The following is a 25,539-nucleotide window of genomic DNA, read 5'->3' as shown; positions in this document are numbered from 1 at the left end:
CAATACGTCATCTCTGACAATACACATCGATCAACGGGGCGAACCTTTCCTTCTTCCAAAATGTACCCATACTTCCACTTCCTTCACACACGTCACATTCATCACATCCAAGCACATACTACATACATACACATTCAACAGATAGAGACTATTTAATAATTTAACACTCACCTGCATGTATCCCATGTGGCACGTGGTGGCGTTGACGAGCGTTCCCACCTTGAACTTCTTGAAGCGTATCCTGAGGATCCAGTCTTTGGGTGTCCCCCTGAACGACCTGAACCGGTACGAGCACGTCATGGGTTTTCCGAAGGTCTCCGCAGTCACTTCTGGAGAGCTCACGTCCTCGTAAATATCGACAGTTTTGTTGCAGTGGTCCCTCTTCGCCTCGGCTGAAAACAACATCATACAAGACTCATTAATAATACTGTTTTGCGACATGTGTCGTATACGGTTCATTCGAATTTCCTATGGGACGTCCGCCTCGTTTCATCTCAATGTACCTTTTGATCTTTCACACAAACGTGTAGATACATACATATGAAAGTGTGTAAGTGTATGACAAAATGTTTACAAATAACAAGCGGACCAAACGGCGTACATAATCATGTTTTTACTTTTTTCATTTTCTCAATCTTTGAGTGTATTAATAATACGTAGGTAATAATATGCGTAGGTAAACAATTTTTGTATTTCTTTTACGGAATCAAACGATATAAAGATATTGCTTTGGTCTGAAAAATACCGAGAATAATTTCAGGGATCATTGGCTTATTAAATTATATTTTATTACGGCATGAATTATTAATTGAATACATTAAAATATATATTACAGAAAAGGCATTTATTCAGTAGCTTAGTAAATATTATAAATATTTATTTTTATTTGAAATAAAACAAATGAAAATTGATAGTTTAGTATATATTATTTTTTATTCGAATTGTAGCATAGAATCTTTCATATTCATTAAAATAGTGTTTTAAATGTGTGATAAGTTATAGAAGACTCAAAGTTTTGATCTACAATATTAAATAGGTACTGTAATTAATATACATATATCTGCTAAATACATATAACTTACTCCGTTTAAAGCTTGACTTTTTAAATATAACACGTGGTTCTTAGAATTGACGTATATTTGGAGATATAAAATTATTATTGTTTGGAAAATTCGTGTTTTCCGTGAATTTTCACGTCAGATGAGCGAGCACTGACTGTTAATAATAACTTGTGTCACGGTCTATTTTCAAATTTGCTGTCAAATATTATATATAAAATATACGTAGTGTTTAGTATATATAATAGCCATTTAACTTCCAAATAGAAAAGACGACAGAAAAAAAACAAACGAACACGAAATTCAAAATTATTATGAAAATTAATTAATATTTACATTCATTTAAGGTTGTGTGACACATTTGTATTATACATTTTTAATTTTTAGATGATTTTTATTGTTTAAAATACGCTTTAAGTATATTTTAATAACTACTGATCCAGTGGTCATTGCCCAATTTTACACGTTTCTTTTTGGTAGTATTTATAGTATTATCTCATTTTAATATATACAGCATAATAGGAAAATATATCAAAAACCTCTTTACAAATATTCATAATACATTATATACATATATTATTGTGAACTAAAGACTTTTTAAAGCAGACGATAAAAGAGTATGTTAAGGTAATCCGTCTTTATATCTGAGGGGTATAGACATCTGTGCACATCGAAAGGTTACCCGTCATCTGATGTGCAATCTATCATTCGAGAAGATGAGAATTGCATTTAAAGCAGCCGTCCGTTAATCTGTCATTCAATTTGTCTGGCGATTTTAGAGCGGATGCACCGCATCCGTAAAAATTATGTAAAATATCTTGCGATTGTTGATATTTTCAATCATCCTATGGTTTAATTTTACATTTAATTTTTTTTAATTATCACTTCTAAATGACTATGTATATGTAATCATTTATCAGATTACTATATTGTATTTAAAATCATTTACCACCTAAATTAGTATATTTAGATAGTAAAATAAAATATTGAGGTAAAAAGCCAATTCCTTATAATCGTGGATATGTGAGAAATTCGCAAAATGAGCTCATGATATTACAGAAAAACCATCGTAAGAAAAAAGTATATTTTAGAGTTTTAAAACTCACTAAATAAATATTTATACGTATTTTAAAGTAATGAAAAAAGAGAATCAATAGTAAAAACATCTGATTTCAATGCTCACTTTTGGCCCAGCAATATTACATTTTGAGTTAAAGACTACAAAGCCAAAAATCTGTAAAAATTGTGCATTTTGTAAACGCTCATATCTTATAAACGGGAAAAAACTAAGAAAAATCATTGTCATATTTGAATTTAGTGAGTAAAAAACGTGATTTTTTGTTGCTCGGTGTTATTAGTGAGTCTATCATAGAATCTTCTGGTTGTTTGTTAACGAGTTATGACGATTATATATTGGGTATATTGAGGACGTAAAACGTTTCGCCTTGCATTACGGTGCCTCTTTAAGAGAAGCCCATCACACTCTCTTATGAAACGTTATTCTTATATAATTTATTTTTGATTGCTATAGATATATACTTTCTATAGATGAGATTTTAGAATCTGAAATTGATTTAAGTTTTATCACACTAAAGAGGATTGCGTATGTTTTGGATAGATTCATTTTAATTTTTCACTTAGTTTATCGTCAATGTTTTGACGGAAAATTTAAGGTTTTTAAAAATGTTATGTGCATGATTATGAATCCGATGATACATATTTACATATAACGAAGCTTATCATAAATACATATATTCATGTGAATACCATCATGCGAGTGTGAGATTTCCTTAATCTGTTATATTTCATTCGCGTTTAGACGTTTGCTAAGGCGTCGTCAGGCCACATACGGCGACCTGCTAAAGCTCTCTGGCCCTAGCTGGGGCTTTATTGCTTTTTGTTTTGAAGGCATGAGGCTCGGTATTACGTTTAATGTGGTTTTAATGTGAAATCAATATCGCAGTCTGTCAGAGCGACAGCACCACTGCAGCACTGGCCTGCCAGCACAAAGGGGCAGGGGTCTACAACAAGGGAATGCACTTGCACTTACGAACTATGTCAGTTTATAAGTTTCCAAGATTAACGACTCGAGTCATTTTATATATGTACGTAGGTACGTATGTATATTGCGGGGATTTTGGAACTTGACTTAAATTCCTTGTTAATTACGCGCTTCATCTTCTTGGGACGGTAATGATTATTATCATAGCCTACACCTTCCCAGTCGCCTTTCTAAATAAGAACTTAGTCTCACCGTAATGCGTACTAGAGTAAGATTTAGTCTAAGACTATCTTCTGCCAGATGCCCTAGTACTGTTTTCCGCTTCTTGTGCGATTATAATATGTACATAAGTATAGAACAAGTACTATGTTACGTAAAATTTGTGTTGCATTATTTTATGTTTGAATTTAAATTATAATAAGTAAAAATTATGCAATACAACCCTTACCATGACAATTTTCTCGAATCAAATATTAAAAATTCCTCTTTTTCGGTGAATATATGTTTTCGGTGAATATATACTAATATACGATTTGTCTACCGTAGAAATTGCTTCTCACGGTTTTTAATCGTATCTAGCAATATTACCACGCCTTTTTTGGTTGGTTAAATTATTTCTGGGTTTCAAATGTAATTTTAATATTGAATTGAATGTGAACAATACTGAAGAGTATTCAAAGGTAAGTGGAGTCAGGTCGAGGTACAAGAAAACACGCAGGCAGGTTCCAGGTCTTTATTGCTGCTCGTCCGGTGGAGGTCAGGATCCGAATGCCACCGTTCGAGAGCGCACCATACTTATAAATATTCAGCGCTCAGCGCATACACGTTATGACACGTAAACAAGTATAGTCATTGGTCAAGGAGTCGGGTGCAGCCTTTGGCCGCAACGCCCGACTCCACCATTGGTCGGCGTCACCATGACGTCAAATTTATTTTTCTTGTTGGTATTTATAGTATTATAGTATTTTAATTTTAAATTTAAAGCTTTGTTCATGTTCATTAATTCATTTTTTACAATGAATGTACGTATAATATTATCAATTAAAGACCCTTTAAAGTTTTAGTCGAAGATCTAAATTTTGTTTGGGTAATCTATGTTTCCAAGATTTTTCACAAATGTACAAACATATGTGATATTTGTGATTCTATCATGAAATATACTGATTAATACTGCAAATATGTGAAAATGCTTTTATATGTATGTACGGGTACTAGACGCTTAATTGAATAGATTAGAAATTCCCACAAAATGAATGTGATATTTTTTAAATATTTACTATATTTTTAAATAAATATAACTACATTTTTTTTTCATACACAGACATACATACATATGTATGTACATATGTTTGTACATCCAAAAAAACAGGTCTGAAAAGTTTTATTTCAAATATGCTATACCTCTGTATGTGAACTAAATATTCAATGTGGAACATTCAATTTCCATTTAAATACACACTTCAACGAGCTTTTACATTAAAGTGTAATATATTCCAATATTCTATAAATTAAATCTGTCAGGATTACGAATGTCACACAACAATTGCGCCTCAAATTTGTATTTACATACGTATATTAATAATTCATACGCGGTATTATTTCAGTTTTGCGGTCGTTCGTACACATTACACACACACACACACACACACACACGTGTTATATTATAGCTGACACATTTGGCTTTACGGGTCGTAAGCTGTAGTCACAGCTTCGCGTAACACAATTCGATTATTATGAAAGCGCACAGTTGACAATCCCTGAACAATTGTATTATACATCCAAGTTGGAAGTGGGTCAGTGAAGTATGCCGCTGCAGTAGCAACTAATGGCGCAAGCAAACAAAACTGATCCACAAATCAAGTCGAGCAAACTGCACTCGGAATTAACAATCAAAAATCCATTATTATTACATCGACATTCTCGTGTGAGCGTGTCACTTATGATAATTCTGCAAATCGCGCTAATTAGATTTCTCTTCTCGTAAGAGGCTTAATTTCAACGTTATTTAATTGAGACGTCGAGAAGCTGTGGGGAGGGGGTGGTGCGACGACGCTTTTGGATCAATTAAAATTTATGTCTTGGTTAATTTCGTCGCAATATAAAATAAATATATGTGTGTGTTTGTGTATGTTGTTCATGTTTGTGTTCATGCGTGGCTCTCTCGCATATAGCCCCATTAAATTTGATATATAGCTCCAATATCCAAGGGCTGATCTAAACAAAGGTTTTCCTATACGGTGAGACAATATTAGGTTACCCCGGCTGAATCTTATTTGTAATATATCAACGCAATAACTAATAAAATACGTCAGTTTCATTATAAACGATCGTATTATATTTACGCAATGCGTGCAATAATTTCCATTTTCTCGTGAGCGTATAGAATGCTAGTTGGAATTTGTGTAGTTTTGAAGGTCGAACGCTTTGATTGAAACGTCAGTTCAAAATCGAATTTTCTTTCTTTTGAATATTTTATTACAGGGCTTCGCCTGTATTTTTGATCTAATCAAGTTCGAACAATCGAACGTTCACGTTCGATATGTTCGTTTAATTTGGTTGATTTTTTATGACAGTTTGTAAAATTTTGTGTATTCAATTATTCATGCGATCGGAAAAGTTCTTAAATTTGTCATATTATACATTATCGTTATCATATATTATATATAGGTATAATATCGTTATTCTGTGTGTGTCTGTCTGTCTGTCTGAGATAACGCTCGCCGTACTATATAGTACATGTAGTTTCGCCGTACTATGTAGTTTCGATTCGACATAAATATGTACGTCACAGTTAAACACTGCAAAACGTATATACGAATACAATAACAAAAGAAAAAAACTTCTAAATATTCACATTTTCTACCAATTTTTCCTCTTGTCAGAGAATTTACCGCCATCTATTGAAAATTTAATTAATTAATTTTTCTATTGGTGTTTTATATTGTTTACATGTAGATAGTTAGGTAGTTTTAAATATATATTTTTTTCATATTAAACAATTAAATATAAATATTAAATTAAATATATTTAAAAGGTATTTGAAAAAAATCGATCCGGATCGAACCGACACATTTATTTAATATTTATTTTATTTAATAACTTATGACAACACCCATGCGATGATATGCCATCGGGTACAACACTAGTGTGTATATAAGAGCACACCGAGTGACTTGCAATTTACTCTGTCAGCCATTCGTAGTTGGTTATTCAACTCGAGCAACCAGAAGCGACCAAAAATCTGCTCACTAAATACTAAATAAGATGTGACGATGCAGTCTCAGGCGTTCATAGTTTTTTGACTGTGTAGTCGCCGGGTGTGCTGTGGTACTCAATAGAACGCTACACATTTTGTGGGTATGTGCTAGTCACTCATGCAATAAAATCACCGCAACCAGTGAGTTGCCCGGTATAGTATGCTCCATACAACCAACTGTACACATTTGATCTAGTCGCGCAACAAAGTCACCCACCAAGTTGCTCGTAAGTCACCCGGTGTGACCGGGCTCTTCAAGTTTTAAATATGTGACTATATAATAGTCAAAATTGCTTATAGTTTTTTCGACGAAAACTAATCACCAAGTGTGGTACTCTTTAATACAATCCTATACATTTCGAGGATTCGTGCTGGTTGCTCAAGCAATAATATCACCGTTTTATTGCTCGAACAACCAAGCAATAATATCACCGTTTGGGCGAGCTTATGGCTCGGACAACTAGTGAGTTGCCTGGTGTCGTATTCTCCATACAACCGTATTCATTTGATCTGGTCGCGTAAACAAGTCACCCACTAAGTTGCTCGCAAGCCATCCGGTGTAAGCCGGTTCTAAATATATTCATATATACATTGTATAAGAGATTATTACACCCTTTAATTTGATTGACCACTATAGGTATAATCGATTTATTTAGACTTTGAATGTACATATATATGTATGTATATGTCTATATATTAAATTAACATTTTAATATAGGAATTGTAATTTCAATATAGTTTCTACATATTCGAACTAGTAGTGTGGAGAAAATTTTTGATGGTATTGATTCTGCATGCTGAAATTTTTAGTGTACAGTTCGCTAGTTGGCTTGTAGCCCGATATGGAAAAGGAGGGAAAAAAAGTATAACTTTTTACGATCAATGAACCAGAAATGATGTGTAGCTTCGACGTAAAATAAAATTAAAAACAAATTTCGAATTTTGGAAGTGTCTTTAGCTTGTTTATTAGTGTAATTCTAGTTTGTAAACGAACGTATATATTTGACGTAAAAAAGTAAGAAAATTACATCGAAAAAGTTAACTGTTTTTCTAATTTAAATGAGCATTTAGTTAATAAATATAAAAAGCACTGAAACTATTTTATATGTTTTGACGTGAAAAGTTTGAAAATGTTGTAATTAATTTAAATTAATCTTTCGATCTGCTTTGGAACGTACGTAATCGAAGTACACGGTATGATTAACTTGTTTTGTATTACAATCCAGATGTTATGTTTTAATTAGTATTAGAAATATATATTCTGTTCTTATATAATTCAGTCTCCCCATTTACTTTTGTGTAGGTATACGGTATAGGTATACGGTATAGGTATACGGTATAGGTATACGGTATAGGTATACGGTATAGGTATACGGTATAGGTATACGGTATAGGTATACGGTATAGGTATACGGTATAGGTATACGGTATAGGTATACGGTATAGGTATACGGTATAGGTATACGGTATAGGTATACGGTATAGGTATACGGTATAGGTATACGGTATAGGTATACGGTATAGGTATACGGTATAGGTATACGGTATAGGTATACGGTATAGGTATACGGTATAGGTATACGGTATAGGTATACGGTATAGGTATACGGTATAGGTATACGGTATAGGTATACGGTATAGGTATACGGTATCGGTATAAGGTATAGGTATACGGTATAGGTATACGGTATAGGTATACGGTAATTTCTATTACATATGTATACATATATACGAAATACATAATTGAATAGAAGTTTATTATTTATTATTTGTATATTATAGATCAGCGTTTCCCAACCCAGGTGGTACGTGAAAAAAAATCAATAATGGCGGACACTCAGGAATGAACGATTTACAATTATAAAAATAGAAATATTTTTTAAATAATTAATAAACATTATCTTAATTAATCATTAATCATAGTCGACGTCAATATTTACAGTCGATGATTGAAAATCCGGCATATATGTATGTATGTATGCAGTATTTGCATGGTAAGGAATTGTTAAGAAATTTTATGGAAAAAAAGTTATTTGCATAGTCACAATTATAAAATGCTCAAAATTTAATACATTTATCTATTATTTCATCATACTTCTATTACTGATAAATGGTTTTAATATAAACACAAAATTACAAAGTAGATATAATATATTTTATTTTTTAATTAAATCTCCTTACAAAATAAATTGAATGAGATCCTTGTGCTTGTTTCGAGGAACATAGTTTTTTAAAATTCGATTAAAATGATGCGAGATATATCATTAAGTCCGCAATTAATAATTGTGACTCCGCAAATAACTTTTTTTCACAAAATTTATCAACAAAACAGATTCATATCGTCTACGGTTCTACCTATCTTCAAATTTCTTACAATTCAAATACTACCTATATTATATGTAATTACACTTGCAATAACAAATTTCATGAAATATAATAAATTTTATATGGTGGTACAATTGAGCGTAATGTACTACCGAGTGGTATGCGAGTCAAAAAGGTTTGAGAACCGCTGTTATAGATTAATGTATGTAGTTGAGGATTTGACCAGTCTCTTTACATTTAAGCACACGTCTATCGACTGCATCCTTTGCGGTCAACATATCTTGACACTTTACCGACCGCACGTTTTCTAAAAAAACTTACGCCGAGAACCGCACATTTTTCTAGAAATTTGGCTTATTTGATTGGTTTTATTAAGAATTACAGAATTTACTCCCAGATAAACAGCGGAGAGATTACCATTGATCTTTATTCCACTCGAGGTGGAGCTATTTACAAATCATTATCTTTAATATTTTCTCAACGACAGACCTTAACCAAAATTTCAACGGAATTAATTTCATTTCTATCACTCATTCTTGTACATTTTCTCGGTATTAATAATACATTAGGCATTAATATATTTCTTCGAATTAAATAATATCACGACTTTCGCTTATTATACGTATGTATAATATTATACAGATACAGCAGATCTGTTTTGTTGTAGATATTTAATACATTAGACGGCCTGCCCGCCGAGCAAACAAACAAAATTATAAATCGGCACATAAAAAGCAAAACCGACGTAAACAATACGATCGAAATGGAAAAACAAACCGTTAAAAATATCCCCCGAAGGGGAAGGGGAAGGGGAAATTGGTACATACATAGTGCGTTCAACGCCAAAATCGATAGTGAAATAAAGAAAGAATCCTCCGCTGAAATATACATACATACATACATGTACGTTTCGCTTCCAACAAGCCCGAGATTTATGATAGGCGCTTCGACCCCGTTTCACTAATGATTACTACTTAAGCGTTTGATTGATGTTTTCCTTATTAATTCTGCTTTTCTTCATTTCTCTACCAAGGCGCTTTTACAACCAAACCGCCTTATCCCCTCCCCCCTCCTCACCACCGTTCGTCATATTTCAGTGTCACTCAATCATAAAAAATGACCCCCTTTTCAAAAGCGACGACCGAAGGAACCCCTTCGAAGCTCGTGTGCAAGTATGGGGAGGAAGGGCCACAATAAATATGGTTGATTGCTATCTATAATTCACGATAGAGTCGTCTATTCGTTTTATCGTCGAACGAAATTGAATCGTATATACGTATACGTATGCGGGTATTATTACAGGTGTCTATGCATCCTGGTTTAATATATAATATATCTCGAGTGTCGATGGACCCCACTTAAAACTATCCAGTGCTCGGGAACCATCGAAAGTTTTCCGCGTCGCTAACTTAATCGTAACTGGCTACTGAAATTTCAATTAAAGCGCTATCCTAGGCCACTTCTTATTCAAGTGAATTGGCTGTGTTGAAATCCAAAGTGTAAATCTGCATAGTTGTGTTTTGATAGGATGGGAGTATTGGCGATGGGGATTAATGGGATTGTTGAGATGCGAAGTGATTTGAAATATTATATTAAAGAAAATTTAAATATAAGTTAAAATTAAAATCAACACGCAGCATAGAGCTTGGCATTTGCGTTAATGCTAACCATCTAGAGGTTACCGGGTTCGATCCTGTAGGTTAACCTCGATCGAAAAGAATAATTTATTCCGAGTATTTCTGTAGTGCTGCTGATCAAACTTGGATATTTGTGACTCTAAGTCGATCAGAGTTTGGCGATTTATCTGATTTCATTGTTGAAACGGTACTTCATTAAATTGGTAAAAACCATCTCACCTACTACACATGTCACCACTATTTGAATAATATTTCAAAAATGTATATACATATGTATGTACAAGTTCAATTCCATAGATGTCGCTCAGGTCAGCTTGAATACGGCATCAACGGAAAATATAAAAATTGGGTCCTTCGGCTATTCCCAAATTATTAAAAAAATAAATAAAATTGAGATTTTCTCTTGCTTGTTTGAATATTTCAATATTAAAATGATATTTTTTAGTGATGTATACGCAGTATCAATATGTATTTACATGTTTTTTCTTGTATGAATATTTATTTAAGAATATTATGTAAGGTGATGAAATTTAATTAATTAAAAGTAAACTTAATGCCTTAAATATTTTCGATGCAATATATGTATGTATATACACAGTATAAACAATATACGCTTACAAAAAGGCTAAGAGGGAATGAAAGTATTTAAATTGCAGAATTCGCGAAATTTATAAAAAAGTTTTTTATTTGAAATAACTTGTTCTGATGAAAAGAATATTCAGTTTTTTATTTCTGTAGACAGGTTTTTTTTTAATTAAAAATTATTTGAAAATCATGTACACTCTTGCATATATGCATGTATGTACATATGTACTACATACATATTTATGTATGAATGTACGTATATATTTAATACAGTCTTGGAAACCTTAAGGTTGTTAAAATTTTCAGATTTCCAATTAAAAAGATGCTGCTTCGCATAACATCTGTCAAATGACATAGAATATCATATCAAACATTCGTCTCCTCTACGAAATAAATAATTATATATTTTTATAAAGGCAACATCAATTTTTCGTTCGAATTTTCGACATTGAAAAAATATTCTATTGTGTGAGCGAACGTAGGCTTGATTGAAGGCTTTTTATCGGTCCTAATTTGAGGCCTATTGTGTTGAGGGGGGTTGCAAAAAAAAAAAATGGGTAAAAAAGAAGAACCGGAACGACTCGGAATCCGACGGGAAAAAAATTCAATTTTTTTCAACCTAAACGAAAATTAACGTGTATTTTTCTTAAATTGTTACGGACATAAATTATTCGATTTATTAATTATTACATTGTGGCAAATTTAAACGCATTTTGCCAAGCGATAAATTACCGTTATTGTCGCTCGCAACATTAAAAGTTCACCTTTATTGCAAATAATTTCACCGTTATGCGATACATTAGCCGGACCAATAATGATAGCATATGATTTAGCAAAATTTATTCCAACGGCCAAATTGATACCCACGTGGATTTAAAATTAATACATTCATATTATTATTGCATTTGCAAGACTCAAAAAGGCTTACGGAACCATTTTAAAATATAATAACACATTCGGAAATCATTAATTGCCAGTATTATATTTTAGTAACTAATAAGCAATAGAAAATCTTAATTTTATTTATTCACTAGTGGTGCTGCCCGGCTTCGCTCGGCAAAACGTGAAAAAAAATTGTATTTTATTAAATTTAACCAATTACAAACATCTATGATCTAGCCAATCAGAAACGACTTTGATGACAGCCAATCAGAAACGACTTTGATGACAGCCAATCAGAAACGAATTACAGACGCCGTTTCAATTTTATATACATATAAGATTAAATAAACACAGATAATTACGAACATCTTCAATTTTTCCAAGGATTGGCGTTCGAATTTAAAACTTTCGCAATTATAGATTTATCAAAGGTGATTTAATTTATCGGATCAGCTTGAAAGCAAAAAACATGATTCCATTAAAATTACTGAAAAAAAAAACTCTGTCAAAAATATAAAATAATGTTTTTATTGTTTTGTCTTTTTTCATAATTAAAATATTATTCATTCTGCAAGTTTATGCGTAGATTTTTTTGTTAGAAAAAGTATTGAAATCTTAAATTTAAAGTTGTGTCGATGTAGTTATTACTATTTTGTGTTTTCTAAATAGTTTTTTAGTCGGTAATTCGTCTAATATAATTTTTGTTCTATTAGGTATATATAATATTCGTCTAGTATAATATTAGGAGAAAAGCTCAGAAACATATTCTTAAGATATGTATGTGAAAAGTATGTTTTCTTCATGAAATTTTAAATACAATTTTTAAGAAATACATTTACGTGCACGTGTTATATGTATATGTTTGTATGTACATATATATGTATGTATACGTGCTTCGTATCCTTTCAGCATCCCGTAGTATCGTCGCTGTAAAACGGCAAATGCTATTGACGAAGCTGAACACCATTTTGCGAGCAGTAACGCAAAGAGGAAAACGCTCCCTCTTCCTTATAGTTTTCTTCGCTTCTACTATTACGACGGCGCGGAAAGTCAGTGAAAAGCCTTTAATTCCTGCACAACTTTCCCGTTACTCGAACTCTTTCCCACTGTTTTCCCTGAGTCCAGCTCATGAATAATCGGCTCGCATCCCACGGCTCGAACACACTGCGAAAGCTCTAATTTTAGTCCGGCTTTTAAAGGGGTTGCGCGCACAACCCAGTTTAATATTTTGCAGCGGATCGACCACTACGGGAAACGGGAATGGGGCTTCGGGCTTATTTTCTTTGTGCTCTGCGTCTGGCAGCGATTCCGGGAAACGTGTGTGTTTGTGCATTCTAGATGTATTGAATGTACCCTGAAAATAATGTACGTACTGGTAAAAAAAAAACGCGGCGTTTATTTATGAACCGCGCAGTCAAATTAAATCGCTCGTAAATAACGCGAGTGCAATAAATAACGGAGGCGCAAGTCGAAACCGGCTGCCCCTGCAGACAAATTGTTTCAGCTTTCAGGCGCAGTCTGAAACTGGAGCTTGACACACTTCTTCTTGGATGATTTTTGCCGTAGTCGGATGTATACTAAATTCTGTTCGGCTGCCGGGCCAAAGATTGACGGGGGTTGTGCAGTTCGTTCGAAATATACATAATATGGATTTACATATATGTACATATGTAGTACGAATGATTTCGGGTCGCGAGTTTCGGTCGTTCGGTTTTGGGTATTCAGAATTTCAGATAAAGGCCGTTGTTTGAGTGGTAATTGGAATACGGGCTGTGAATTGGTTTTTGGGCTGTGTTTTTTTTGCTTTTTTCCTGATAATAGAAATCAAGCGTTAGATTTACAAATATATACATATATATTCATATTTGTATGTAATATTGATAAATATTTATCTACATATACATATATGTATGTACATATGTGCGTGTGAATTGTTGTATTAATTTTATTTTTAATCGTTTTTTTTAATTCATTACAAATCGCTTCAATGTGACGAGTGTGCTAGTAAAGATCAAGAAATATCAATTATTTATTAAAAAGTTTTGGACCATTGTGACATCACAGGAAGAACCTAATGCGTCATAATGGCCTACATAATAAAAAAAGAGAGGGAGAAAACAAAAATTAACAGATAGAACAAAATGCAAAAGCAAAAATTAATATAAAAAAACTTTAAACAACATTTAAAAACAATCATAAAAAAAGAGTAAAGTAATAAAATAGTGGATAAATGAAAATTTAAATGAGTAATTTAATATAAAGGTAATTTAATAAGTAATAAACATACAAAAAGGGAATGTCTTGCACCTGCAGCATGTTCCGATAAATAAGAACAAGCTACAAATAGAAAATATCCCTGCGAGGCCCAAATAGAAGAGAGTAGATTAAAATTCCACTCATACATGATATTCAAATTATGAAAATAATGATAAGCGCAGATTACAAGATTAAAATAATATCCGATAATCTACGCTCACCAAGGTGGATAATATCGCATTCAGGCACAGCTGCAACAATTTCATTGAGACGTCGAATAGCTCTTGGAATAGGAGCCATTCGAAAAAGAACTGTGCGGGCAGTAGGTACAACCATCAAATGATGATATCTACCACACACATAGTTATTAGAGACATAAAGTCCCAACTGTTCCAGCAACAACGGTCATTACGGGCAATTTTAAATTGCAATTGCAATTTTAATTTCCAGCAAAAACGGGCAATTTTAAATTGACTTATTTTTAATTTATCATATATTAAAATTTTTATCGGCATATTTTATGTTGTCTATATAGTTAAGTTAATCTTATTTTATCTCGTTGAAGGCGTTGCAGTTGTAAGCACCGGTCAGTTATTTTGCCAGTTTGCGCTATAACCATCAGATTTATCGCCTAATAAAGACATAAACCCGTTGAGAGTATCTTATCTCGTCTTTAGGCATCATTTTCTAACTCCAGTATTAATGCCTTTATTCATTAAAGTCTCAGTTTAATACACATACGTATAAACATGCAAAAATTTATTTTATTTAATTTTAAAACTGCACTATGAACAATACATTTAATAAATTTCATTTAGCTTGTGCATCGACAGAGGTAACTCAAAATTATTCGGAATTTAGATCAGTTTTTCAGTTTTTTTAGTTCTAAAAGCTATTCTGAAAACTTTCAACATTATGTCCTTTTTCGCTTCCATCGTTTTCTATTTAACCTTTTTCACATCTTAAAAACATTTTTTTTTCATTCAAGGGAGCAGAATAAAGTCAAATGATGCTATATAAGGCCAATGGGGATAGAGGAAAACAACAGTCATAACATTTTTTGTCAAAAGACATTTAGTTAGCCACAGCGCTAGTTAAGCCATTGTTTACCAGAGGTCGAGGATTTAAATCCCGGCCCAAAATGAGTAAGAAATCGATCTGGATGGTTATTTCTTATTATTATTTTTAAATATTTTCCCTCGATGCCATTATGGGTTGCCTCTGAGCGACACCTTGTATTCAACTTGTACAATTATAAATTTATAGAAAAATTAAATTATAGAGATTTATAGAAAATATTGAAATCATATTCAAATAGTGGTGATAAATAGTAGGTAGGATGGTTTTTTCAATTTGATATGGAACCGTTTCAACAATGAAATCATATAAATTGGCAAACTCTGATAGGAAACGTTGATAGGAAAGTCATAAATATCTGAATATAAACAGTCTGACCAGCAGCACTGCATAAATATTCGGAATAAATTATTTTCAATCGAGGTCAACCCAGGGCTTGAAGCACTGGGTGGTTAACATTATTTACATACATGTTTGGGTATAAGTGTCGCTTTGGGGTTGCCTGTCATGGCAACTATGGTAAAATGAAATATATGTATAAAAATACATAGTTTGAGGGGTTCCAGAGCTTCGAAGTCAGGAGCGTTTTGTTCAATAGTCAGTCCTTTAATAGTGATTAAATTATGAAATAATTTTATTAAAATAAACGATTTTTTAAGTTGAAATTCCCAGATTGACTTCACGAATTTGATCAAATATAACTATTTTTACTAGCCTCCTCTTACTTTGCTTTCGATGTTTTCGTCTGATTTTTGGGTTCTTATCCGATTGTTTTCAAACTTTGTCATTTTGCTCGGTTTGGTCATCAATTATGTGGAAATCAAATCCGCCGTTACAACGGTGAAAAATAATCGTAATAGACACGTTTGAAAATACTGCATCTTCGTTCACGGTGACGTCTATTGTCCACACTGTCGCATTTGTCCACACTGTTCTGATGGTTTTTTTCTCTTTTTGCCCACTTCTCGCTATGGCAGATTGAGCACTTTGCCAAAATCATGATCAAAGTTTACGGGAGAGAATTGATGATTTCTCAATTTAGAGAACTCTTCGTATATTAACCCAACCAATAAACAAATTAAAATAATTTGTAAATATTATAATAATTAATAATATTGTATTTAAAAATAAAATTCTCTAAAACTAAAACGTATAAAATAAAAAAAAAATGTTTTTTTTAAACTAGCCTCTTCTATATTTTGTTTATGAAATTATTAGTACTAGAATGATTTTTGTATACATTTATGGTTTGTGTAGAGATTCTTGCGATTTAAGATTCGTTTGGGGGCGAGATAATCAGTGGCTGCGGGGGGTCAAATTCTGAGACGCAGTTTAGGGACTTCTGATATACGTAAACATGTATATAAATTTGCTCTCCCACCCCAGTCGATTCGGAATCTGGCTATCTTCAATTAATATGTATCCATTGGCGGTTGACAGACACAGTCGATTGCCATCTCTCGGTTGCTTCGACCGCATCAGGTCCAAAATGTCAAAAGCAGTGCGCTAATTTCATTTCTGTTTATTTGCGTTTGCGTTAGGAACGAGCCCGACTTCGTCAAATAATCGAGACAGTAAACACACAATAACGATGTGCTTATCGCACACGCACGGATCGCTAATTAAGTTTGTCGTTCTGTGGGAAACACGATACGATTCCTATGGCGAGGCCCCCCCCCTCCCACCCCCGAAGCATATTTATTTATCTCCGAGACCCGAAGCTCAGGGTGTAGGGTTTTCTTTTCGGGACTGTAATTAATCTGCTTGGAATATGGAACGCGCTAATACTAATTACAACTTGGTCCGAACGAGTTTCAAAGGAATATATTCCGAAACTAGGCAGGGAACGTATGCCTCTCTCAGCCCTTAGTAAAAAGAGGAACTTTTGCCAAACTCAAACGAAACGCCAAGTTAATTTATTTTCTCTCCGTTAAAAGAAGACGCTCGTCGCTCTTACAGATTATTATATATATGTATGTATGTAAGATGTGAAATATTTATACAATACGAGCAATATTGTTCATTGTGTTGATTGATTACTGAATTAATTCGTCGTAATATAATTCACTTGTGTTATGATTAGTATTTGATATTGCTCACTGTATGTATATTGTATGTTTATATGTTGTTAATACATTTTATATTTGCATTAAACATAACCAGCTACATATGTATAATAGTTCAGTGGTTACCGTGTGATACTTTCCAGTGAGTGGTCATGGGCTCATTTCCTGGTCTGTGTTGCTGGCCAAACCCTGAATCCAGGTTGATTTTGGCAATTTATCTGATTTAATAGAAACGGTTCCACCAAATTTGAAACATTTCCTATCTCTCACAAAATTTTGAGTTAACAGCATCTCAAATTTGCAGATATTATAAATGCTACGCACTCTGTAAAATGTATGTGTGAACATTTATAAATTTTGAAAGTTGGATGACTTATATTTTCGTATGAATTTAAATGCTGATGTTCATATTTGCTTTAAATATAAAATAAATCTAAATTATTGGATGATTATAATAAAAAATTTGAAGAAGTACAATCAAGATTGTGATGAAATTTAGATGGGCTCTTTTTTAAAATTGTTAAGTCTATTCTTATCGAGTGGTTCTAATGGTTCTAAATATTCTGAGCTTTATTGTTAATTAATTATAAGAAGGTGGATAGGAGTCAATGGATTGTATTATTTACAGTAAAATTTGTTGTTTAAAAAACTGAACGGAATTTTGTTGTTGGTTTATCTCTATATGCAAACTACAATACAAACTACAATGAAAGTGTTGATTTAAATAGGTTTAAGGTAAATAATATTGAATAAAATTATTTCAATAGTAATTGCCAATATCAGTATCCGATATGAAAACATAAAATATCAGAAAATGTGAATCATTATAATACAATATTGACTTCGTTTTACATTGCGGAAAAGCACGTTAGGGTGGCACAGGAAGAATCTGGTCCTGTGGCCGTTTATTCGCGAATTATTCTGTCCGAAAAAAAAGAAGCGAGTTTTCCGACGTAATTTTCGCCGCGATGGAAATATGATTATCCGAATGCCGGGAAGGAAGCAAACCTTATTTGAGGAAACGCAGGTTTCTATCGAATTACGGCCGCCGCTTTTCCTGATATAAATTACGAGCACTGCCTCCGAAAATTTCCCTGCACGCTAAAAGAAAATGAAAATTTCCCAAAGCAATTACACGCACCTTATTGATGCCGCGACAGAAGTGAGAGTCAGGGGAGGAAGGCGCGAGGGGAATGGCATTTTATTGCGTGAAAATATGCGGAAATTGCATGAACGCGGAATATGAAAAACAAGGATACGGATGAATATAAACAGATTCGAATCTACATATATTACAATTATTTTTAATAAGGCTCTGCATTTTTAATAAGCTATATGGGATGTTAAAAATTATATGAAACAGTAATATTATTATGAGTACTGACATATACAAACGTATGTATTATATGTACATACAAGTATATATAATACATACAAGTATATAATACATACATATGTATCAGTATCTATGTATCAGTGGCGTGCCGTCATTGGACTAGAGACTAGTCCCCTAAAATCTTTCACCTTTAATTAAAAAATATCAACAATTCAACTATAATAGATTCAAATCAGCAGCATACCTCGGTCGTTAAGCTTCTGCTTAGCGTCAAGAAGGCGCTAGGTTCGATCCCTGAGCCCGGGCCTCGAATGAAAATGAATTTTTCAGAGTATGCTGTTGGTCAGACCTGGATTTGTGACTTCAGGTTGATCATTTCCTATCAGAGTTTGCCAATTGTCTCTGATTTCGTTGTTGAAACGATTCCCGGGGAAAAAAAATGGCTAAAATCCTTCCTACCTACTATGTCACCACTATTTGAAGTTTGATTGATTTACAATAAAATTTATGTACAATTCATAGATATCTCGTTAATTTGCGAGTTTTTCAGTGTCTCGTAATTCAATGACTTGTAATAAAAATGCTGCATTTGTATTTGTAATTGTAATTTGTAATTGGCCAGGAAGGCGCATTGGGATTTACCTGTAAGGCCTTCCTGGTATATATGTAAAAAAAAAAAAAAAATCGTTGTCCATATTGATATTGCTCACTCGGATTAGCCAAGTTCAGAAACCGAAATCAGCTTTACTTGAGGTAGTAATAGTGGTAGTGGATTGTTATGGTATGGTCCGCCACGTCGTTCACTTGTAATTACCATAGTCTCAATTTTTTTCCCTTCGTGATATTTGCGAATTATCATGTACATACACATATGCGTTCCGTTGAAGGCAAAACATTTTATAATTTTCTTCAAGCATTTATGGAATTTCCACTAAAAATATTCTGATTTGTGTCAAAAATCATTCGGATTTTTTTTTGTTAAATAGCACATATTTACATAGAACTTTTTGCGTACAAATATGGCTAAGAACTCGACTCGCGAAATTATTCCCTCAGAATTCTTTTCTTGATCGATTGTTCGGCAAATCATTCAGAAGATTAAATTTTAAAGACAAATATGGTATTAAGTAAGGTAGGAAATTTAAGATATCCCTGTTAGCACAAAAATGAAAAATTATACTAATCACTTCAAGGCAGATTATTTGTATAATTCAAATATAAAAAATATTTTTTACCATATATTTTTTTCCAAACCTAGTCCCATGTTTTAAAAGTCATGACACCCCACTAATATGTATATATGAACATATGTACATAAATCACGATAATTAATCTAAAATTACTGAGGAGAATGAAAACTGTTCTATCGACTTTTATTATACAGAAATGTATATATTTTTGAAGAGCTTTTCTGACCTTTTTTTATAGATATTACTTTAAACGTTATACACAAAGATTACTTTATAAAGTTTTTCCAAATAACATAACAAACGTGGAATTAATAGGCTTTCGAGATGGATGATATGTTTATCTAATCAATTTCTTATAAAACTTTGTGTTTTAAATTTATTAAATTGTAAAAGTTTGATCTGTATTTGTTTTATTTATAATTTGTATTTGTATTTTAAATTAATGAAGTGCTACAGTGCTATAGTTTTCAGATTCACACAAAAATAAAAAACGAAAACTTTAGTTTTAAATAAAAATAAATTCGTTTGATCAATGTCGAAAAAATGAATAACGGAAAGAGGATTTTATTTGTGAAATAAAAATCGAAAACATATTTGGCTTTAATCGCAACTGGGTTCGAGCAACATATTCGAGAATGCCGAACAAATATCCCGCGGGCACAAACCAATCACAATCGAATTTTTCACGCTTAATTTTCAACCTTTTTACACAAGCATACTCCACAAAAAGGGAACGTTGAATGTTATATGCACATGAAATTCCATTTGGCGAAAACGAAATGAGTCGGAAATGAAGCTAAATCCCGACTGGGTAAAATCTCCTTCAAATAAATGTGAATTGGTCCAATGCAAACACAAGCAGTCATTTCCATAACTATAGGACTATGAAAATATAATATGTACGTGTGTATATGCAAACCACACAATTAGTATAAGCCTTTGGTTTAATGAGTAAAACTATCTAAAATACTTTGATGCTAATTGGACCTGCAGCGCCGGTCATAAGCGTACGTTTAGACTTGACCTACGCATGTATGTATATATAATTTGAATAATCACTATTGCTTTTATGACTGTCAAATTTCGGTTTGAACAAGGCAAAAAGGTCACTCGCATATATGTAAAGGCAGTGTGCTCTGCGCTCAATTACGAAATCTAATGTATTCAGATTATGCTCGAACTTTTGGTTGGTGCAGAATTTGAATTTTTAGCCTTCGGCCTTTTCACATTTCGTCGGAATAACAAAATGTGGCGTGATAAAAAGTAGTACCCGTTTTTATGACACGGTGATTTATTAATCGCATTATATTCAAGTATTTTCTTTTGCGCTAATCTAGCGTGACATTTCAATATTATAACCGAAGTAATGGTTATGTGCGATCATAACTCAACGAAGCCTCGGCTCCAAAATGCTTTATATCGAACTAACGGAGGGTTAATGGAATTTCACTTCTGTAATTTCATTCAGTTTGAAGGGCTGGAATTTATATTGAATATAAAATTGTGTGGGTGTGTGTGTGTGTGTGTGTTTGTTGAAAAATATTTACATGACATCGACTTTGACGTCAATGAAAAATTACAGGGTTCGATCGCGTGCTGAACGACGCACAAATTTCTGCATTAATTTCATTGTTCGAAAATTGAATTTATTTTTAAGTGCTTCTACATTTTAGTAATGTGTGTGCCTATGTAACTTTTTGATAGATATACTGTATCGTTTATTCATTTGGAGTACTACGCCGTAATGGTTTTTGTAATGTCAGTGTTTTTATATGGAGTCATCTTAATACGTGTAATACGTTTAATAAAACGTATTACACGTATTATTAAACGTATCCCTTCCTCAATTATGGCACTAGAGAAATTATTTTTTAATATGCTATGGATATCCACCATTCGGATGCATCTATCGTTTTATTTTTTTGATTAGTTATTTTTTATAGGAGCTAGGAGCCGCCAAGCATCTATAAAATCGCCTCTTTTTTACGAAAAGAGTCCAGCGTGCTTATTTTCAATATACATATGTATATATCGACAATTAAGGTTTCGGGTGTACAGCCATATTAAGGATTGTGTTAAATATGTGACATAGATATTTTTATTCAATATTTAGCTAATGATTTTACTTTAAAAATTTAAATTTAACCCGCTGCATAGACTAGTGGTTGGTTGGCCACCGGTTGGTGCTGGCCAGATATTGAATATGTGACTCCAGGTCGATCTTTTCCTATCAGATCTTGCCAATTTATCTGATTTTCATTCAAACGGCTCCAAAATATTGGCAAACCTTTACCCATTACTCGCAAATTTCGAGTTTTCAGCAAATGCTGCAAATTTGACTGTAGATGTCTCTGTGGATATTTATTGATAATTGATAGATTTACTTTGTATAATATTAATAATATTTGTATCAAATGTAAAATGTTTCTGGCCAGGAAGGGGATTACTTGGGGTTACCCGTTAATTTGACTATAGACTTTCTCTGTTGATGTTAATTGATATTTGTATTTGCTTTGTATAAAATTAACGATATTTTTGTACAATTTTTGACAATAGATGTTGTGTTTAATGTAAAAAAATGTATGTATGGGTGCATCCCTGTAAAATAAATAAATAAATGTAATTAATATGTTTGGCCACAATGGCGCATTGGATCACTCTCTAATGCCACTGCGGTATAATAAATAAATAAAAAAATGTGAGAAAACGATAAACATAATGTACTGCAATATTTCATTTTAAATTGATATTGAAAATATAATATATTTATAAGTTTCTGTATTTTAGTATTAAAAGAGTGATACATTCCATTAATTTCTCATTTTAATATGGATTTAGTTATTATTGTATAATATAGTCTTTTTCTATATTATACAAAAATATGAGTTTGGAATCACAATGGGCGGGGTCACTTAGCTGGAAGAACGGACGATAGACGCACGAAAAAAGTGCTCGAAATGTACCCGAGAGAATGTAAATGTGTGCAAGATTGTCCACAGGGAAGATAAGTAGATGCTATTAGAAAAATATAAGGGATAAATAAAAAAACAGATATAAATGGTTATTTGTTGGAGATATGTATGTACTTTCATCTGGCAGTGGATGGCGAATGGCTGTAAATGACGATAATGATGATATTATTTAGATGTTAAGATTACCAACGATCTATGTAAATAGCTCAGTATCAAATATCAAAAATGCCTGATAAAAATAAAACAATTAATATTTGTGAATTTTGAACCTTAGAGTGTGAATTAGAATATACATAATTATATCAATCGAAGACTTTCTTTTCACTTTTTCTTACACAAAATTGAAAAACCGCAATAATTTCGGTCTAAAAAAAAAGGAAAACATGTCTAATGTACCTTTTTCTTAAAAGAAAGTTTGCTAATCCGCCACTGAGTTTCAGTTTCATATTTTTTTTGTATGAAAGTTACAACGTTCGCTATAATTGTACGTGGGGAAAAGTTTTTTGTACAGTTGTACATTTTTTCTCCGTGTTTTCAAACTAAAGTTTTGAATCTTTATTATGGTCACAAAATTCAGCCGAAAAAAAAAATATAATCGCGACATTAGACCCGAACGAGAAAATTAATTTAAATTAAAATGGCTTAACTTTTTTTTCTCGTAATACTTTGAAGGCATCTTTTAATCCGCCCTCGAAGAGATGTCTCGTCGGTAATTTATTAATGGCAAACTTTTAACGCAATAAGCGAGCGCGAACTCGCGTTCGAAATTAATTCACTTCGAGAGAAATCGACTAAGGTTAGGGAAGAGAAAAATATTACGGCTATATAAAAATAAGAACGCGTAAGCCTAATGCTTATAATATGATGTAATTCGGCGAGAGCGCTTCATTGGCGTCCCGTTTGTATGCGAGTCGTCTCACTCGGCCGGCCGTTTCGCGAGATGATAAAAAAATTGCCATATAAAAAGTTAATTTTAAGAATCCGAATGCAGCGTAAATCATGATTAAATATTTTACGGCGAGAGCGTAAAATTGTACGGGGTTGCCGAGTGAGTTTCGTCCCTTTTCTTTTTTTTTTTTTTAGCTTTTTTTCGTTTCGTTTCGTTTCATTTTGGCAGTAAGAGACGCGCCCCATCCCCTAAATTACGATTTAATATTTCGGTACATTTGGAAAATTACGCGGAACGCCTTACGAGATTTGCCGGGTCAACGCAAAGCCTCTCCCCATTCCGAGCTCGCGTCGAATTGAAAGATATGCACGCGGAGTATTATGCTATGACTTTTAATTCGTTTTAATTAAATCTTGTAGATACATATATAGGTATGTATGTATGTATGTATAGGGATGTTCGGTGGATGTTTTTATGGGTAGTTCAACATTGGATATTAATTAAAATGTGTATTCGTAACGTGTACGATGTGTGTGTGTGTGTGTGTTTGTAAATTGAACGGTGTTCTGTTTGTCATGCCAAAAATAATATGATATGTGACATTTTCGAAATATCAAAGGAAATGTGTACGTATGAATGTTCGGATTAATTTCGGCCTTGTTCTACTATTTTACATGTATTATATAAAAAAATAATATAATATATATATAAAATACTATAACTATAGTTAATTATCTACAGTTTTTAGCTTATTACATATTACCAAATTTGGTGTACTATTTCATGGTAAATTTTCGATGACTATCAAAGCAGTTCCTTTCGTTAATACATATGTATATATGTATATTTTTTTATATAAAAAAAAAGAAAACAAGTGTATCTTAAATTAATTTCACTAACAGCATCTTCAAATGTACATAACTACATATATCATCGTTTACAGCCATTCACCATTCACTGGCAGATGAAGGGATCTCCAACACGCTTCCATTCGTCTCTGTTTTGCACAAATCTCATTCATCTCATTTCAAACATTCTACTGATTTGTCTTCCAACTATCTTCCTTTTTTTGTCCATCGCCCTTTTTTTCACCCTTTTAGATTCACTCGGTACCATTCCAGTACTTTTTTTTGCCAACTTTCGTTCATTCGTTTATATATATAACTGCGTGATCCGCTCTTTGCCATTTCAATCTCTTATTTATATCCACCACCATTATCTTCGGGGAGGGCTCATCCTAAGGAGCGCTGGTGCGGTGAAACCAAAGTCAAAAAATTCATATCAATATACTAGCAATAAAATAAAAGAAAATGTCTGATAAGTTCTCCATACAAAATGTCATACAAAAACCCATGACATAGAAACAGTGTTCTCGACACGTGAAATATATAAATATATTCCGAAGGTCACCAATCTCTAGACCCCTTGAGGGTTCTTCGGGTAGTTTAATTATCACATACATAGTTTAACTATCAGATATTGTGATCATTTCTATTATTCAATGAGTACAATCATTACTAAAACAATAAACCAAAGATGAACTATTTTAGGTTCAATCAGATTGTATGTATATATATAACATAAAAATGTACATTCATTTTTAGGGCTCTTTTTTGTTTTGAATTAAAAAAGACATGTCAATCGTATAAACTGAAGTTTACATGTGTTCGTATATCCGTACTCCCGAAAGGTATGTAAATTGTCAATCACGGATTGTCAAGCATGCTTGAGTGTGTCAACGTCAGTTCGCTCTTGCGCAAAAAGGCGCATTGTATCCGCTCTCAATACGTACGTATGTACATATGTATGTACATGCGAATAAATATAGAATTTCTTGAAATAAATAAATAACGACATAAAAGCATTGCCTAGTAAATACACAACGACGTCACGTGAATTATAAACGAAATTCGCAAGCAGCGAAAAAAATAAATAAAAAGAATAAAAGAAAACTTTCGTCGTCATTGTTCGCCTTTTGTGTACGCTTTTCTTATACGTTTATATGTAT

The 25,539-nt window shown here is 32.7% G+C and overlaps 1 protein-coding gene across 1 annotated transcript in view; it reads right to left on the bottom strand.

Moving 5' to 3' along the window:
- The window catches only part of LOC143914111 (uncharacterized), a 60,775-nt gene that overhangs the window by 24,606 nt on the left and 10,630 nt on the right, over window positions 1-25,539 (bottom strand). The window contains exon 2 of the mRNA XM_077434202.1: window positions 172-392. Within this exon, the coding sequence (XP_077290328.1) occupies window positions 172-392 (221 nt within the window). The remainder of the gene's footprint in view (window positions 1-171; window positions 393-25,539) is intronic.

The sequence above is a fragment of the Arctopsyche grandis genome, chromosome 7 (genome assembly GCF_051622035.1).
Source record: "Arctopsyche grandis isolate Sample6627 chromosome 7, ASM5162203v2, whole genome shotgun sequence".
Lineage (NCBI taxonomy): Eukaryota > Metazoa > Arthropoda > Insecta > Trichoptera > Hydropsychidae > Arctopsyche > Arctopsyche grandis.
The sequence above is the reverse complement of the archived record's forward strand: the minus strand, read 5'-3'. Positions and strand labels throughout refer to the sequence as shown.